Source organism: Oncorhynchus gorbuscha, linkage group LG07 (genome assembly GCF_021184085.1).
Source record: "Oncorhynchus gorbuscha isolate QuinsamMale2020 ecotype Even-year linkage group LG07, OgorEven_v1.0, whole genome shotgun sequence".
Lineage (NCBI taxonomy): Eukaryota > Metazoa > Chordata > Actinopteri > Salmoniformes > Salmonidae > Oncorhynchus > Oncorhynchus gorbuscha.
In genome coordinates, this window is record NC_060179.1 from 22030295 (window position 1) to 22050638 (window position 20344).

Sequence of the window (20344 nt, forward strand, 5' to 3'; positions counted from 1 at the left end):
GTTTTTTAGCAACATTAAAAAGCTAATTGGATGATATGATTTACCTAAAGGCCTATATAACCTAGCATGAAAGTAAAGACATCACATCAAATGTCAAATCTTCAGCAGAGGCCAATGCGGAAATGTATTTTTGTAATTAAAAAAAAAAATCTGATTTGAGGAAAAATTGCATTTTGAATCTCTGCTGTGGTAGACAAAGGAGGTTTTGAGTCCCAGCAGAAACAGGGCCGTACATGTGACATGGGAGACCAGACATAAAACACAGAACAGCTTTAGAGGGAAATTATTAAGTCGTTTGGTTGCTGGGAGGGCCTCTCTTTGTCTCAGGCTCGAGCCAGCATGTTTACTAAGAGAAATCGATGCGCCATTACATAATAGGCCTAATTAATGAAGCCTGTGTGTTGCAGCCAAAACATCTACTGTTTCTACTGTCCGTGTTTTGACAGACTAGTATAGAGTATGCATCTCCTCTAGTATAAATACACAGACGGACGGACCGACACCTCCAACAACTGGGCAACATGAGAGAATAGGACTGAAATGGCGTTCTAAACAGCTTTAGTTTGAACGCCAAAGCAAAAGCACTCGGTTGAAATATCCGATCCAACTCAAAATGTCTGACTTGAACAACGTGGACATGTTTGAGACACAATGCAATAAACTTTATGTACCCCCTCTTCTTACCACGTCCCGTTATAAAAACAAATAGAAAACACTAAACAGAGGAAACGTAAGCTCTTAACAAATATCCTCATCTTGGGGTCAAATAAACTTTTGAAAGTCCCATATTTCAAGTTTGTCGGCCAATCACAACCCGTGCTTATCATTAGCAAGCCAATGTCAAATTCACAACGGCCTTCATCAGGGCTCGTACAGTACACAGTTAAAAGCATTAGATAACTCAGCATCAACACAACCTGGAGCAGAACCACACTCTCGTCATCCGTTTCATGTCGTCTGCGACGTCTCAGAACTAACACAGGGAATCTAAAACACTAAAAGAAACTACTGTTTGGATTATTTCGTAACACCTCGGCACCAACAGACCAACGCTTTGTCTGCCTTGCCTTGACCCAGTGAACGCAGAGAAGGCATCAAACAATTCCTTGTGAGGAAGAAGGGACGCTTTAATTTAAATGTCTAACGATGCGCTCCCCCAAACTCACCCCTCCTCCAAAAAAGTCAAATTAGGTTACTAAAAGCTTTTTCTAGGAAGCAGACTCATCATGTAACAGTTGATTAGTATTTATCTAGTACAACAGATGTGCCCAGATTGCACACTGGGCCAGCCTCCCCTTACTCACTGTCTGAAAAAACAAGATTACTGATTGGAGCAAACTTTTGGACATGTCCTATTTTGTGGACATTCCAATGGGAGGACGTAACAACAAATATCACAGCCAATAGTAACTCTCTTGTTTTAGTTCAATCATGTCATGTTACCCGTTGTTATTTATTTCAAGCCTTTCCAGAAATGAGAATTACCACAAAATAACATTTACATATAGCAGATGCTCTTATCGAGAGCGACATATTTTTTTAATGAAAGCAATAGTGAACAGTTCGATGAAAAAGCTTTAAAGATAAGGGTAAGCTCAAGGTCATGTGACATGACCAAACAAAATCCCTGGGCCCTACGTTATAGGGTATATACTGTGTATAAGGCGGCAGGTAGCCTTGTGGTTAAGAATATTGGACCAGTGAATGATAGGTTGCTGGTTTGAATCCCAGAGCTGACAAGGTGATTTTACCCCCTCCATGTGCCCTTGAGCAATGTACATAACCTCTCATCGCTCTGGATCTTCTAAAATGACACATTTCTAAAATATCATACATTTCCAGGGAGTCAAATACAGGTCTATCTATTTTCTTGGGTACTCATTCAAAGTAGTGTTAAGTTCATACAACAATTCAATTCATAGCTGGGAGATATCATTGAAAGCAAACACCAGGAGTGATGTCATCTATTTGCCCACATCAGGCCCTTTCATTCAAATCCAAAGTAAAGAAAACATCCAAGGTATCAACCGTAGCCTACTACTGGGCATTTGCAGAACCTGTTGCAGAGCTCAGGTAGTCATACATATTACACAATTTAGTAAAGCATTTACAACTTCTTTTTTTTTTAATGATTAAACCCTGCAATGGTTCATGCATTTATAAATGACCAAATCATGTAGCTTATGGCTCAGAAGTTTGTGGTTTTGACTGGAATCTGATCCTTTGTGAGTAGGATCTGAACACTTCTCTGAACAAACTTGAATAACTCGCTTCTCGTTGTTTCCTCAAGGAAGTAATTGCAAATAGTGCTGTGGTTGATTGTCTGAGGCAAATGACTCCTCCCCATTGGCAAAAATGTCCATCCACCAGGCCTACTAAACTAGTCTGATTACAGCGTTAAAAAAGGACACTAGTGTATGTGGCTAATTTAGATGACTGCTGTTGGTGTATAGGCCTACATAACCACTTTTTCATGGTGACCGTATATTTGGCATCAGCATTTAGACTCCACATTGAACAACTTGACTATAAATAAACTTGGAAAACGTTTGTATTAGAGTGTCCACTGACACAATCCGTTGGATAGTCTATCAATAGCAGTCCTGATCAATGCCTTAAAGTTGCTTCTCAGGGCATAACTAACAGGCTGTAGAGTGACAAAGACAGAAATCAGCTTCAAAGACTGTAAAGCATTAATGACAGTGTTTGGTCAGTCGCCCTTACCTCTGTGTAGTCGAAGTCCGAGAGAGGTGCTATACTTTTGATGTAGTCAATTCTGGACTCGTTCGATGGGTTGCCTATTGGAACTGGGGGTATTAACGTGCTCATCGCCGAAACTACCGTCTAAAAAGCAGATAAAAACAAAAACATTAGACATTAAGCTGGATAAATGTGGGATAAGCCAGTCTAAATCAGTAAAATGGGATTGCAGGAAACAACCTCATAGGGTGTGACCATATTCTATCATACAAATCTCAGCACATCATCAACTTACCACAATGGCATCCTTCACATTTTTCCGAATATCCAGGACTTTCTGTTTCTTTTCTCTGGATGGGGAAACAACATATACAAATGGGTCTGTTAAACATGAATTAAATACCTCAAAAATGATAATTGCATTCATTAAATTAATCTTTATGCTGCCCCACAGAAAGGAAAGGTTGTCTCATATCACCACTAATGCAAACCATCATAGGCCTAATAGCCTATTTAGTAATACTCACTACTTGTAAATTAACAGTAAGGATGTATTGTGCTAAAATGTTATTTGAAAGTTTACTTTTTAAGCTATTACATTAGGCAAGCCTATGCTACAACAATATTCAACGAGAGGAGTCTCATTTAGAACTAAAGGTGGACAGAAATTAAGCATAGCCTAGATTTACTTGGTCCATTTCCTCAAATAATATCAAATGTATTATTAAAGATATAAATATTGAGGACAGTTTAGGATTGGGTATCATTCATTCATTAATTTCCTAAAAAACGTATTCAGTACACTACAGTCTATACAGAAGCATATATTTCAGTGCACTATGTAACCAAATCAAACTACAATGTAACCAAGTCTAGATTGAATATAGTAGGATATCATAAACCATAGAAAGATCCCACTGGGCACACACTGGTTGAATCAACATTGTTCCCACGTCATTTCAATGAAATTACGTTGAGCCAACGTGGAATAGACCTTGAATTGACGCCTGTGCCCAGTGGGATACATTGACACATACATATAAAGATACATGGTTTTAGCACCGTTTTAAAATACCACTGCACACATTACTGTCGCAGAACAGATTTTTTTTAAACACATGAATTCAGTTGAGATTTTGTTTGTTCGGTCCACGTTATAATGCAATAGCAACTGTAAATACAGCGTAACATGTATCTGTCAGTGTTTTGACACACATAATCTCGACCACAAGTAGGCCTAAATCTGCTACTATGTCGTCTTTATCACTGTGACAGCTATTTGAAATCAGTTGGACATAGCAGGCTTGTTGCCATGCTGTTGTTAAACCATTGGGCCCGATGGACACTGCAGTGCTACAGAGCAAAGAAACGTCTACCCAACCCTCGGTCCTATTCTTATCCTACATCAAACAAATCAAAATGACAACAAGAAAATATATTTTAATACTCAACACTATCAAAATAGAACAGGAATACGTCCCATTTTGCACGTAAATAATTTAAAATAAATGAAATAACGGGTACTTACTCCGCATTAAAGCCATTGACGTGCAGAATCCGCATCTGCTTGACAATCGTACTTTTCCCAGACTCTCCGGCCCCTTCGAAATAAAACACAGATGAAGCATAAGGAAATGGAGCCATCGCTAAAATATAAGAATGTACTTTGATGCCGCATATGCTGGTGTTTAAAATCCATGCCAATTGTACAATCCATCTGACGATTCAGTCAGCGCTCGCCTGCGAGACCTGTCAACATATGTGGGCTGGGGGCGAATCTGAAAACATACATGATACCTATCCGTTATCATATCCACCTTCTGGACCTTACCCAATAAAAGCAGTCGATGTGTGGCTTTATATGCTTGTCTTTCCTTTTGTAATTGTTTCTCGATTTTTTTATTCGCTTCTCTTTGTGCCTTTTCATCGATGCGTTGATCTTCAGTCTTGCTGTTGCCCAAACACCCCATCTTCCGCTGAGCTCTTCTCGTAAAAAGAAAGTATAAAATAACAGCTAATGCAATTCCTACTTTCAATATAAAAGGAGAAGAAATAGGGCGAAAAATCCGTGCGCCACTTCTCCGTCGCTCAGAAAAAAATCTTCCCCGTTACAATTTCGTTTTGACCCCTTGTCAAACCCAACCCAGTGGATTCAGTCGATTCTAATAAATATGTGCATCATAAATAGAACAAAAAGATACACTGACTTCATAAATATGCAAAGAGTGGAGCGGGGCTGAATCTGGAAGCCAGCCAACTGCTCTTCTCTCTCGCTCCTGCTTCCCACTCTCTATTTTTCCGGTCTAAAATTCTGTTTGTGTTTCGGTCCCTTTAACTCAGCACTGCCTCTCTCTGTAGCACCAGGAAGTCACACTGCACCGAAAGAGAAACACCTCACAGAGCGCGCGCCACCTTACCACTGTTTGAATACCCAGTTTAAAACAACATTTCTTAATTTCACATGTACAACAAACAAAAAGATAGGCTGCGTTTATCTAATAAAATGTGCGCCGAAAAGTTTCGTTTCAATATGCTGTTCAGTGTAAAATAATTGGTGAATAATATAGTACAATTGTTTCCAAAAACGGGTATATGTTTGATCCAGACAAACACTTTAATCACGTTTCCTACACAAATCATTTCCCAATCCACATTGCGCGCGTAAATCATTTCACAGGTGCTTGCAAACACCGGTAAATGGAGGTTAACCAGAGAGCGCGACCGTAGACAATCAGGGCCGTGCACCAGCGTATAATCACACAAACCACATGGATCATATTACAAAACCAAATAATAACACTGTTAAACTTGATACAAAAGATAATGAAACAAGTAGTTTGCTGCTATTCAAATTTCTCCTGAAGTAGCCTATTAACTTGACATAGGCCTACTCTATAGCCTAGTAGGTTCTCTTTCATCTGTAGCAATACAAAATGACACACTACAATAATAAACTCAGCAAAAAAAATAAACGTCCTCTCACTGTCAACTACTTTTATTTTCAGCAAACTTAACATGTGTAAATATGAACAACTGAGACATGAACTGAACAAGTTCCACAGACATGTGACAAACAGAAATGGAATAATGTGTCTCTGAACAAGGGGGCATCCAAATCAAAAGTAACAGTCATTATCTAGTGTGGCCATCAGCTGCATTAAGTACTGCAGTGCATCTCCTCCTCATGGACTGCACCAGATTTGCCTGTTCTTGCTGTGAGATGTTACCCCACTCTTCCACCAAGGCACCTGAAGGTTCCCGGACATTTCTGGGGGGAATGGCCCTAGCCCTCACTCTCCGAACCAGCAGGTCCCAGACGTGCTCAATGGGATTGAGATCCGTGCCCTTCACTGGCCCTGGCAGAACACTGACATTCCTCTTGCAGGAAATCACACACAGAACGAGCAGTCTGGCTGGTGGCATTGTCATGCTGGAGGGTCATGTCAGGATGAGTCTACAAGGGTACCACATGAGGGAAGTGGATGTCTTCCCTGTAACGCACAGGGTTGAGATTACCTGCAATGACAACAATGATGCTGTGACACACCGCCCCAGACCATGATGGACCCTCCACCTCGATCCCACTCCAGAGTACAGGCCTCTGTGTAACACTCACTCCTTCGACGATAAACACGAATCTGACCATCACCCCTGGTGAGACAAAACCACGACTCGTCAGTGAAGAGCACTTTTTGCCAGTCCTGTGGTCCAGCGCCGGTGGGTTTGTGCCCCTAGGCGACGTTGTTGCCGGTGATGTCTGGTGAGGACCTGCCTTACAACAGGCCTACAAGCCCTCAGTCCAGCCTCTCTCAGCCTATCGCGGACAGTCTGAGCACTGATGGAGGGATTGTGCGTTCCTGGTGTAACTCAGGCAGTTGTTGTTGCCATCCTGTACCTGTCCCGCAGGTGTGATGTTTGGATGTACCGATCCTGTGCAGATGTTACCCATGGTCTGCCACTGCGAGGACGATAAGCTGTTCGTAATGTCTCCATGTAGCGCTGTCTTAGGTGTCTCACAATACGGACATTGCAATTTATTGCCCTGGCCACATCTGCAGTCTTCATGCCTCCTTGCATCATGCCTAAGGCATGTTCTCGCAGATGAACATGGATCCTGGGCATCTTTCTTTTGGTGTTTTTCAGAGTCAGTAGAATGGCCTCTTTAGTGTCCTAAGTGTTCATAACTGTGACCTTAATTGCATACCGTCTGTAAGCTGTTAGTGTCTTAATGAACGTTCCACATGTGCATGTTCATTAATTGTTTATGGTTCATTGAACAAGCATGGGAAACAGTGTTTAAAACATTTACAATGAAGATCTGTGAAGTTATTTGGATTTTTACAAATTATCTTTGAGAGACAGGGTCCTAAAAAAGGGACGTTTCTTTTTTTTCCTGAGTTTAGTAGAGAATCCAAAGGTGTGAATATAACATCACCTCAAGCTTTGAGAAAAAAAAGTCACAATGCAAATGCAATGGAATATATGCAAACGAGTTCATGTGTTTGCATATCAGCATCCATGTTCTAGCAGCACAGCTGGGCAGTGCTCCCATCAACAGTGGAGAGTATATCCATGTAGTGAGCGAGAGCCAAAGACAATCTCCCAATATGATAGGATGGAGGTGGTGTCTGGGTCATTTTAAGGTTAGTGTGGATGAACATGCCCTGACAACCAATAAAAGCCATCCTCAAAGTAAAGCATTGTTGGGAAAATGAATCATTAATGAAGTCCTTTCAAACCCCAATAAGATGTAGTCAACTAATTCAAAGATGACAGATACAATGACTAAAGTAGTACTTTGTGATCTAAATTAAGTGAGGGAGATGTGTTTGACCATTTCAGTGGCAAACCAGACTCGGAAGGACTAGAATTAATTACATCAATTGAACGATTGATTGATTTCAAAACATTTAAAAAATAAATCAGACATATCAAAACATGGATTATATCAAAAGTAGTGTGAGGCAAACTGGCAACTGAGGGGCCATATGTGATGGTTATCTGTCGTGATGTGTCACTGTTTAGAACATTAGCAGCCTCCAGAACAATGGAAAGATTTTCCAGTACAAAAAAAAATATGAAAACAAGATGCAAATGTGATGTTATAGGTCGAGTTGGCCAGTGTGTGGCTCCTCTGGATGCAACTTTAGCACGCGGAGCTTACTAACTGTTAATGTTGTGTGTTGGTTGAGAGTGTCGGCTCTACCTACCTCTAGCCTCGTTCAAACCATCCTGATCTCATGAGCTTACGCTCTGTTACAGAATGTAAACTCACAAGATCAGGATGGTTCGTACGAGGCTAACCTACCGCTCTACTATTCAGAAATGAGTAAATTACTGTATGTCTCCCTACAATGTCATGGGGAGTTAAGACAATCTTTGCTTTCACTTGTTTTGGTTTTTGTCACCTGTTTGTATCGCTCAGTCACAACTATGTGAACTAGAGCCAAAGTTCTTTACCTGTTCGGCACAAGGAGTTAAGTAACAAACATATTTTTAAAGTCACTAGAAATGATCCCCATCATCTTATCTAATTCTCTCTATAGTGTCAACGTAGAGCAGCCCATTGACTAGCGTTTTACATTGCCTTTTGTCTCCCTCTTGTGGTTTAGATTAATACTATACACTTCAGTGTGTGTGTGTGTGTGTGTGTGTGTGTGTGTGTGTGTGTGTGTGTGTGTGTGTGTGTGTGTGTGTGTGTGTGTGTGTGTGTGTGTGTGTGTGTGTGTGTGTGTGTGTGTGTGCTTGATGACAATATGCATGTACAACAAAGGAATGGTCAAGAATACATGCATCCTTTACTAGAAAGCTATGACTGTATGACTTTCACCCTTCCTCCTTGTACCCTGTTGCCTGGATAAAAATAGCTTGTGTATGATAAGTTAGTATATAGCTCAGGTCATACCTTAGGCTGGAAAACTGGTATTCTAGTTTCTCTTTCCAGTGAGTACACAGAGAAGGTTAGAGATTAAGAGGATACCTGGAAATGGTAGCTAGCTTTCTAAAAGCTCTCCGTAGTCATAACATGGCATTCCCAAAGGCCCAGTGCAGGGTCATGTTCATTAGGCACTAAATGGAATACAACGGCTTGACAAGGGGAGGGACTACCTGGACTTGTCCAATAACAAACAGTAATTGTTGTTTTCATTTTTCAAAACGCTTTGCTATGGTGTGCCCTACTGAACATGACCGAGGAGATCTGCAGGTTAGTATTGACCAGATAAACTTGCAAATTGCAAAAGCAACTGCTTTCGGTCAACTGAGTTGAGAGTGCATCTAAGACAATCATTCCTTTTTTATAGTAGGGCAGTCTGTCAGCAAGCTGGTGGCCAAATGAGTGAATTTGGGATATTACTGTCCTTTGTCACACATTCCTGGCGCGTGATCTTTTGATTTGCTTTGGTTCGGGCTGAACTTTCAACCCCGCTGGATAGCCCCGGGCTAGTTTCCGTAGGACGTGGGGCCCGATTTAGAAAGCGAGAGTAAAAAAAAACAGGATGCACATTTTCTCCCCAGAGAACGGGAGGTGTAAGAGAGGTCTGATGAGGTCAAGATGAGGTCATAGCTGCTGGTTGGTGGGTTGGATGGTAGGTTCACCACCACTGTCTGTCTGACAAGAGTGGCACAGGACTGAGAAAGTGAAACCATTTCCAGGGAAGACATAACTTTACAAAAACATCCACCCAGAATTAAGTCACCTTAACTTGAACCCTTCATAGGAAGGGCTACATATCACTGACATAGTAATTATGTAACGGGTGTCATAAATATATCTGTCTGCTGGATTGCCGTCAGCTTGCAAACAGAACTATTCCCAAGGTTTAATGATAGCCAACTTGCTTACCTCGGTGCTATTTAATGTCACGAGTAAAGTCAGCTGACATAAGCACCCCTTACGGAACAACACATGAATTTCACGTGAACACATGAAAGTGTTCCAAAAACACACTTTCATGTGATCACAATGTGACAACCTGTAAAGCAAAATGTGATAACATGAAGCTACATGTATAAACATGTGAATTGTTCTAAATAAAAATGTGAAAACATGTTTTTCTCTAAGGGACAGCTATATGTAACCCTTGTGACTTAGATTTCCACTTAAGTGTAACCAGCAGACGTTTCAATATATAGACAGAGAATAACATTTAACTGTGTGCATGTCTGTCAGCCTTGATGATTAGGCTAAATAGCTGACTAAATGATCTTAGAACATTTTTGGATCCCAGGTCAGTTCGAATGGTCTAGTGACTGAGGGTGAAAACAGATTAGGGACGTTGACGTCAAATAACATTAAAGGACGTTAGAAAAAGTCAGCAGTGAGAAGGAGGCTTTTGTCCCAATGACCAGACCAGCAGTACATGCCGATAAAAATGTAAATAAAATGACAGTGCTATTTTTCCTATGACCAAACAAACAGAGAAGGCATGAACAATAGATAAAACCGTTTGGAGACATATTTTGCCTTTTCACATGGCAAGTTCTTAGCTCAGAACTATCCTTAATGAATATTGCAAATTAAGTGACGCCGGGAAACACGGAACTGATTAGCTAGCCGAGCCCTGACAATGTGGTGTTGTTAAGAGCTCCTAATTGTTGATTACTTTCTCACTTAGAAGGTTGAATGTATATGACTTTAATGTTACTTTTTCAAAAGATGGCTGCTATATCCATTCAGGTAAATCACAGCTACTTGAGGGGATAGGATCTTTCCCAACTGATCTCCGAACATATATTTGGATGGAACCTGAACCTTCTTGAGAGCATCTCTGTTCCATATCTTGAAATTCCGTAACCCAGATTCCATCTGGGCTAAAAATAGCCCCCCCAGAGAGCGTCTCTCTATGCAGCTCTGATATGGAATGATAACAGAGCCAACCTGCCCCTTAGCGTGCAGAAAAACACATGCATGCACAGAGACGTGTTACACTGCACAGAGACGTGTTACACTGCACAGAGACGTGTTACACTGCACAGAGACGTGTTACACTGCACAGAGACGTGTTACACTGCACAGAGACGTGTTACACTGCACAGAGACGTGTTACACTGCACAGAGACGTGTTACACTGCACAGAGACGTGTTACACTGCACAGAGACGTGTTACACTAGAGACAGACGTGTTACACTAGAGTCAGACGTGTTACACTAGAGTCAGACGTGTTACACTAGAGACAGACGTGTTACCCTGTACACATACGTGTTACACAGCACAGAGACGTGTTACACTGCAGACAGACGTGTTACACTGCACAGAGACGTGTTACACTGCACAGAGACGTGTTACACTGCACAGAGACGTGTTACACTGCACAGAGACGTGTTACACTGCACAGAGACGTGTTACACTGCACAGAGACGTGTTACACTGCACAGAGACGTGTTACACTGCACAGACATGTTAAACTGCACAGACATGTTAAACTGCACTCAGACGCATTTACTCTTCCCTTTGTTGCCTCACAAACATCTTCCCCCACACACACACACACACACACACACACACACACACACCACACGTGAACTCAAACTCCATATTAATAACGAAGGAAAATGTATTGTATGAATGATCAATGAACATGCACTATGGCGCTCTGAGGCCAAGCCTTTCCCCTCAATCTCTTATCATTGGCCATTGGTCATCCCAGATATGAAAGATTACAATAGCTGAAAACGTGGCAGCTATGTTCAGGTCATGAGACTGAGAAAGCAAGGTGGGGAAGGGTTTATGGGATGGGCCGGCAGCAAAAATAGCACAGACTTTGGACTATTCCCACTTGAGTTTATATATGGCATCATGACACAAGGATGGACCCCACTCTCAATAAACACAATATCATAAGAATGACACGTGCATTACAAAATGAGAGTTTGGAGTTCTTAGTCAAGGAAAGAATAGGGCTAATTGTAACAATTTCAGACCTTATTTGGTTACAGACAGACCTGCATGCCAGCAGTAGCAAGGTAAAGTAGCAATATTTGTAAAACTTTGATACATAGCTGCCAGGACAAGTGTACTGTATGCAGTGAAGGGTATATATGTTGGATCTTAATTTGAGCCAGTTTGCTACAGCAGGAAAATAATCCTGCAGCAACGGGAATTGTAAATTATTATGTGGATTATAATTCATGGATCTTTTTGTAGGGTTTGATAAATGTTTCACTATAGCAAAATCAAGTCTGACATTTAAAAGTGGAAATGACTAACTTTAGAAGGATTTTTAAACCTCTAATACACTACAAGTTTGCATTTCCTGCAATCTCAGCAACAAAATAGTGATCAAATTAAGATCCTACATCTGTAATGCCTAAATACACAATCATAGAGTTTTTCAGAGTAGTAGAATGGGGACAGGGCGATGTGTGCGTGTGAGAGAAAGAGAGAGAGAGAGTGGGAGATAATGTGTAACATACACTAACAGTTAATGTCACTTACCCACATAGGATAAAATTGCTAGCTGTTCAAATAAAAGGATAAAATGAAGTGTTAAACATTTCAGTCAGTTTTCCTAGAGGCTGCATTTGTGGCCTTGTTCCCCCACCTGAAAGAACATGTGGGGTGAGAAATTGGGTTAGATGCACACAGGCAACCCAGAGATTTGAGTACCAACAGGTCTCATGTATGTACCATTTTCTAACTATTACGAGACAAACCACAAATCTGATATTTTCTTTTCACATTTCCCTTCTCACCACAGTTCCAGCAATATGGTGGATGAGTAACCAGGCTAGCGCAGTACAACTCTGTTTGGGTTAGCTCAGTAGTGTGGAAAGGGTCATGTATCCAGAGCAACTAACAGCAGTGAGTGGATACATTTACATTTGTACTGGTCCCCCATGGGAATCAAACCCACAACCTTGGTGTTGCAAGTGCCATGCTCTGCCAATTGAGCCACACAAGAACTCTGACCACTCTCAACGTTAAATTCCATATGCTGACGCCCTGACACCCATGGTTGCTTGGCGCCAGTCATATAAACCCAGCTGAAGTTGTCAACTTCCTTCGACTTCCATTCTGCATAAAAAGCAGAGGAATGGTGTCATTTCTAGTGTCCTTATAGTCTCAGCAATAAAATGCTACAGCCTGCACTGTATAACAAAATGAACTACAATATATATATATATATATATTTAAAAAATTAAAACACACACACACACACACACAGTCGGAAAGTACTCACCCCTAGACTTTTTCCACATTTTGTTACATTACAGCCTGTCTAAAATGTATTAACTTGTTTTTTTCCTCATCAATCGAAACACAATACCTCTTAATGACAAAGCAAAAAAAAGGTTTAGACATTTTTGCAAATGTATTAAAAAATTAAAAAACTGAAATATTACATTTACATAAGCATTCAGACCCTTTGCGTATGATACAAGCTTGGCACACCTGTATTTGGAGAGTTTCTCCCATTCTTCTCTGCAGATCCTCTCAAGCTCTGTCAGGTTGGATGGGGAGTGTCGTTGCACAGCTATTTTCACATCTCTCCAGAGATGTTTGATTGGGTTCAAGTCCGGGCTCTGGCTGGGTCATTCAAGGACATTCAGAGACTTGTCCCGTAGCCACTCCTGCATTGTCTTGGCTGTGTGCTTAGGGTCGTTGTCCTATCGTTGTCCTGCTGCTGAAAAACATCCCCACAGCATGATGCTGCTTCACTGTAGGGATGTTGCCAGGTTTCCTCCAGACGTGACATTGGCATTTAGGCCAAAGATTTCAATCTTGGTTTCATCAAACCAGAGAATCTTGTTTCTCATGATCTGAGTCTTTAGGTGCCTTTTGGCAAACTCCAACCGGGCTGTCATGTGCCTTTTACTGAGGAGTGGCTTCCATCTGGCTATGCTACCATAAAGGCCTGATTGGTGGAGTGCTCCAGAGATGGGAGAAACTTCTAGAAGGACAACCATCTCTCCATTAGGAACTCTAGAGCTCTGTCAGAGTGACCATCAGGTTCTTGGTCACTTAACTGACCAAGGATCTTCTCCCCCGATAGCACAGTTTGGCCGGGCGGCCAGCTCTAGGAAGAGTCTTGGTGGTTCCAAACTGCTTCCATTTAAGAATTATGGATGCCATTGTGTTCTTGGGGACCTTCATTGCTGCAAAAAATGTTGCTACCCTTCCCCAGATCTGTGCCACAACACAATCATGTCTCGGAGCTCTACGGACAATTCCGGTTTTTGCTCTGACATGCACTGTCAAATGTGGGACCTTATATAGACAGCTGCGTGCCTTTCCAAATCATGTTCAATCAATTGCATTTACCACAGCTGGACTCCAATCAAGTTGTAGAAACATCACGGATGCACCCAAGCTCAATTTTGAGTCTCATAGCAAAGGGTCTGAATACTTATGTAAATAAGGTGTTTGTTTATTTTTAATAAATCTGGAAACATTTCTAAAACCTGTTTTCACTTTGTCATTATGGGGTATTGTGTGTAGAGTGGTGTGTCCCAAAAATGTTTTAATAGATTTTTTTTATTTAACTAGGCAAGTCAGTTAAGAACAAATTCTTATTTTCAATGATAGCCTAGGAAAAGTGGGTTAACTGCCTGTTCAGGGGCAGAACAACAAATTTGTACCTTGTCAGCTGGGGGATTTGAACTTGCAACCTTTAAGTTACTAGTCCATCGCTCTAACCACTAGGCTACCCTGCCTCTGTAAGGCTGTAAAATGTGGAAAAATGTGATTGATTGATTTCAGAACAGAAACTATACCATGAAGTCAAAGGAACTGTCTGTGTGGAAAAAGTCATTCCACCAATCAGGCCTTTATGGCCAGATGGAAGCCACTTTCCTGTATAATATATACCATATATAATAATATAAACTATTTGGCAGATGCTTTTATTCAAAGCAACTTACAGCATACATTTTACATATGGGTGGTCCAATGATTTTTTTATTTAACTAGGCAATTGAGTTAAGAACCAATTCTTATTTTCAATGACAGCCTAGGAACAGTGCCTGCCTGTTCAGGGGCAGAATGACAGAGTTGTATCTTGTCAACTCGGGGATTTGAACTTGCAACCTTTCGGTTACTAGTTCAACACTCTGACCCCTGCCACCCCAAATTAAACCCACAACCCTGGCATAACAAGCACCATGCACTGCCAACTAAGCTTCAGATATACAGTATCATGGTATAGGTCATTTCTCAATAGTCCATGTGAGTTTATTAGTCAGCAATGTATTTTCTGATATTCACTGCCAGCTCTCAATTAAGTTTTTATTCAAAAACAGTAAATACAGATTGCTACCCTAATTTAAAATCCAGACTCCATCTGAGGTCATAAGGGGAACTGACTGACTGACCGATTGCCATGTTCCAGGACACTTCTAGGTCACATGCACTAGCCTACTGCTATGGCTAGTTAAGCAGCACTTGATGTGTGCTTCTTGGTCTTTGATAAGCTAGTTCTTGGAATGCTGAGATACTACCACTGTGACGGTTACACATAGCCTGGTCCCAGATCTGTTACCGCAGTCTTGCAACAGCTATATGATAATTGTCCCGCTAAGGCAAGACATCACAAACAGATCTGGGGCCAGGCTAGGTATCCTAAGGGCTGTCATTATGACATGGTTAGACCTCATGTTATATCAGAGGTTTCATGATGAATTGGGATGTGAGGTAGGCTATAACTGTCACTATCAAATGACTAGTGACTGCATATTGCCATTGGTGTGCTTCACGCCTGTGAGCCACAACTTCAGGGTAGCACGTAGTGCTTTCAGAATGTATTCATATCCGTTGACTTATTCCACATTTTGTTGTGTTCAGCCTGAATTCAAAATGGTTAACATTTTTGTTTTTCTAATCCAGCTACACACACAATACCCCATAATGACAAAGTGAACGCTGATTTTTAGAAATTTTAGCACATTTATTGAAAATGAAATACAGAAATACAGGTGCATCCAATTTCCTTTGATCATCTTTGAGATGTCGCTACGACTTCATTGGAATCAACCTGTGGCTAATTCAATTCTTTGGACACGATTTAGAAAGAAACACACCTGTCTACATAAGGTTCATCTGCATTGCCAGCTGTTTGGCGTTTAAGGCTGGGTTTCTGTACAGCACTTTGTGACATCGGCTGATGTAAAAAGAAAAAAGGGCTTTATAAATACATTTGATTGATTGATTTCAGAACAGAAACTATACCATGAAGTCCAAGGAACTGTCTGTAGATCTCTGAGATAGAACTGTGATGAGGCATATACACTGACAGTAAAAACACAAGGAGCACCTTCCTAATATTGAGTTGTACCTCCTTTTGCCCTCAGCACAGCCTCAATTCGTCAGGGCATGGACTCTACAAGGTGTCGAAAGCGTTCCACAGAGATGCTGGTCCATGTTGACACCGATTCTTCCCACGGTTGTGCGAAGTTGGCTGGTAGTGGATCTCCACTCCGAATTGCTCGTTCCATGTCATCTCATAGACGCTCAATTAGACTGCCATACCCCATTTGTGTCAAGGCACGGAGGGTTGTGCATTCTTTAATGGGTCTTTGGGCATCAATGGTGTACTGGACTGTCAGTTGACTAACTGTAGCTGTCTGTTGCTTTGCACAATTCGTGTCAACCTCCTTTGTCATCTTTCATCAATTACCTGTTTTTGTCTACTGATCTGTTGTTTGCTGGACATCCTTTGTGTGGTGTACAATTCTTGATACACATGGGAAACTGTTGAGCATGAAAACCCAGCAGTGTAGCAGTTCTTGACACACTCAAACCAGTGTGCCGGCACCTGGTGTACTTAATGTTTTGTACACTCAGTGTATCTGGGAAAGGGTATAAACCAATCTCTAGAATGCTGAAAGTTTCCAAGAGAACAGTCTCCATCATTGGTAAATGGAAATAATATGGAACTGCCCAGACTCTGGCCTTCCGATCAAACTGAGCAACTGGGCAAGAAGAACCTTGGTCATGGAGGTAACCAAGAACCCAATGACCTCTGGCACAACTACAGAGTTCCTTGGCTGAGATGGGAGAATCTACCAGAAGGACAACAGTCTCTATAGCACTAAACCAATCTGGACTTCATGGGACAGTGGCCAAACGGAAGCCACTCCTGAGAAAAAGGTACGAGAGCACACCTAGAGTTGGCAAAAAGGCACGTGAAAGGTAGAATGTATGCACACATGACTGTAAGTCGCTTTGGATAAAAGCGTCTGCTAAATGGCATATATTATTATTATTATTATTTTCAGATCAGACCACATCTTTTGCCTTATGATGAGACAAAAATGTTGCCCCTTTGCATGAATGCAAAGCATTGTCTGGAGAAAACCAAACCCAGCTCATCACCTGTCTAACACCATCCGTACCGTGAAGCATGGTGGTGGCAGCATCATGCTATGGAGATACTTTTCAGTGGCAGGGACTGGGAGACTGGTAAAGATAGAAGAAACAATGAATGGCGCAAGATACACACAAATCCTTGATGGGAACAAACAACCTTAGACAGGGGTGAAGATTTACATTCAAACAGGACAATGACCCCAAGCATAGAGTCAAATCAATGCTGGAATGGCTTCAGAACAAGAATGTGAAAGTCCCTGAGTGGCCCAGCCAAAGCCCAGACTTGAATCCCATTGAAAATCTGTAGAAAGACTTGAAGATTGCTGTTCACAACTGCTCCCCATCTAACTTAACAGAGCTTGAGAAAATCTCCAAGGAAGAATAAGAGAAAATCCCCAAATCCAGACATGCAAAGCTGATAGACATACCCAAGATGACTCAAAGCTGTAATCGCTGCCAAAGGTCCTTCTACAAAGTATTGCCACAGGGGTTTGAATAATGATGTAAATTAGATATCTGTATTTCATTTGATACATTTGCAAAAATGTCAAAAAACATGTTTTAACTTGCACTATGTGTAGATGGGTGAGAGAAAACAATATATTTAATCAATTTTGAATTCAGGCTGTAACACAACAAAATGTGGAATACATATGTTAGCATACATGCATTAGCCTTGGATAGAATTTCCTTTAGTAACTGAAAATATCATTTGAAGGTTTGGGGTGAAGTGTCCCTTTAAAATCTTCTGTGTGTCTTGTACGGCATTGTGCTATAATGATTAACCCATCGCTTATCTGTTGTCCTATAGTCCAAGTGCATTTTCAAGGACATTTTGCACGTATAATGCTTCAACCTGGAATGAGAACCAGTAGCCTACTTAATATTCTGTTATCAATGCATTACTGTCCATACTCCTGTGACTGTATTAATCACTGGTAGGCTATATTGTCAGGCCTAATGAAAAATGTCCATTCATTAATGCAAATATATATGAAATATTACAGCTGAATTAATTGGTAGAGGAGAACTAGACCATAGGCCTCAGGGACCATCATGACGTGTGTTGGAGGTATGCCGTGCATTAGCCCTCTACTGCACATCATCGCACTCAGGCAACAGAAAACCATTTTTCCCCCTCACCCGCCCACCATATTTTAAAAATCCTACACATGACAATATGTGATGACATGTCTGTAAACAACCCAATGAGGTGCAGAAGTTGGTATGATGTATCGATTGGGGCAGGAACCTTCTTTCAGGGAAAGCAGAGCGATGTTAGTGCATGGTGTGAGTGAAGGGTAAAACACATTTCATTATTTTACATGTTTAAATAGAGAAGTACACATTTTCTATTGTCAAGTTGTGTAGTAACCTCTAAAGAAGCATATTTGATAGGTTTTGAACACACACATATATAATATATATATATACACACACATATATACATATACATATATTCGGAGCAACATTGTGCAGTTAGGCTACATTTCAGGAAAATATCATGCTCGATGAAATACTATTTGAAAGCAATTTGATGTAAAATTATGGCCTTGGTCAATGTTTTTGCCAACATATCCACTGACATTCACAGGCAGTGGACACAGGGACATTATATAGTTGATAGGACCCTAATCAAGCAGTTAGGAGGCTCATATCCTCTGATAGTAAGAACAGTGAGCTTGACTACAGTGGCAGCAAGGAAGAATGGGCCCCAGAATCAGGATTGAGAGGAAGTGAAATACTAGTTTATGCCCAATTTGAAAGTATATATTAAAATATCAAGATGTTCTTTGTTTTTTTAGTACCCTTATGGCACATCATTGCCCTGAGGCAACAAAACTAATTCTGGGTGTGGGGTAAAAGTATTGTATTACTTTTGATACATCAAATTAAAATAGGATGGAATATTTATTTTCCCAGAAAAAAAATATGTGCGCAGTAGAGGGTTAATTACACTGTTAATTTTCATAGCGTGGGAATACAAGGTTGAGGGGTTCTGGAACCTGGTGGACATAGCCTATTCCATTTAATGTATTTATTTTGATAAAGCTAGTGTATAGATTAAATAAGTTAGCCTATAGCCTATTCATGACCTGACATACATCTCATTGGTTTGTAGAAGGATAACATGGGTTGGTCAATGTATTAGCCCCAGCCATCTATCTCACACACCTACCGAGTAAAAGCAGACGATGCGTCTGCTCGTATTCCCGTTTCTGCTCCTTCAGAGTTCGGTCAATATGTTTACTGACTTTCTTCGCCTGTTTTTTGACCTCCTTCTCCTCCGATAACTTTTTGTCCAAGGTTTTCTGTTTCTGTTTGCTGAGCTTCTTCTGCAGCAAATGTTGCCGCTGGCTGCGGTCAGCTCCAACATTGTCCCCATTCTGTATGGGCACGCCTTTAGTCGTGTCCCCTCTACCGGCATCTCGTGCATTCGGCTTGTCTTTGCTAGGGCCCCCGCTGCGACACCAACAACCACCGAGCAGTGTCATGTCATTATATGCCTCTGTATCCTCGTGGTCAAGGTCCTTGGAGCGTAACGATACAGAGCAGTCCGCCGGTTTCTCGGTGTCACTGGATTCGTCAAGACTAAGACGCAGGCTGTAGCACAGTCCCATTGTGGGGTTTGTTCCGTTAGTAAAATGGAAGGGAAATGTTCTTAGTAAAATGGAAGGGAAATTTTCAAGTGAAAAGCGCAAAATTCCTCGAGAGATGGTAGGCCTACCTGCTCGCCTATACTCATTGTGGCATTTCCCCTGTCCTGGGATGCTTGTTGAATTCAAACTGCAGAGGTGATCTAATCACGGTCCTGGACTTGTCACCATGTGAGCCATTTTGCATTTTGTCCAGTCTGTCAATGCCAGCCGATTGTGACAGTGGCCACCGCTGGTCCACCTTACCGTAAATAAAGCTAAAGTACAACCCCCAAAATACGCAAGTTAGTGTGCGCCCAGGACTGGCTCTCGAATTATAATACTCTCTAGGGGCGCCAGTAGTATGTGCATCCCCCTCATTGTGTGAGGCGTCAGCGTTAAATTCACTACTGGTGTAGTCATGGACTTTAACTATTCGTGTGCCAGGACAAAGTAAAAGCTCAGTTGTTAGAATTGTTTTCAAATTCTCTCCTACAATAGCCTAACCTAAATATGTTGGTAACACTTTATCAAGAGATATGATTTATTACTTGTTATTTGTATGAGCCCATATTATCTTATTATATACCGAAATGGGTAATTTATAATAAAAACAGAATATATACACACTTTACTGCATATTTTTCTATGGAAATATATAATTATGCTGTCACAATACCCAACCACACACATATTTCAGGA

General features: G+C 41.2%; 1 protein-coding gene across 2 annotated transcripts in view; it reads right to left on the minus strand.

Annotated features, from left to right (window-relative positions):
• Window positions 1–19988, minus strand: part of gnal (guanine nucleotide binding protein (G protein), alpha activating activity polypeptide, olfactory type) — a 65371-nt gene extending 45383 nt beyond the window's left edge. The window contains exons 1-4 of one of the 2 annotated variants that reach the window (XM_046355802.1): window positions 19186–19988; window positions 4229–4301; window positions 2996–3050; window positions 2725–2844 (exon numbers count right to left, since the gene is read on the minus strand). In XM_046355802.1, coding sequence (XP_046211758.1) covers window positions 2725–2844; window positions 2996–3050; window positions 4229–4301; window positions 19186–19627 — 690 coding nt within the window. In that variant the 5' untranslated portion in view covers window positions 19628–19988. Of the gene's footprint in view, window positions 1–2724; window positions 2845–2995; window positions 3051–4228; window positions 4302–4531; window positions 5021–19185 lie in introns of those variants that run through there. The other variant, XM_046355803.1, reaches the window with a different exon arrangement.
• Between the last annotated feature and the right edge of the window lie 356 nt (window positions 19989–20344).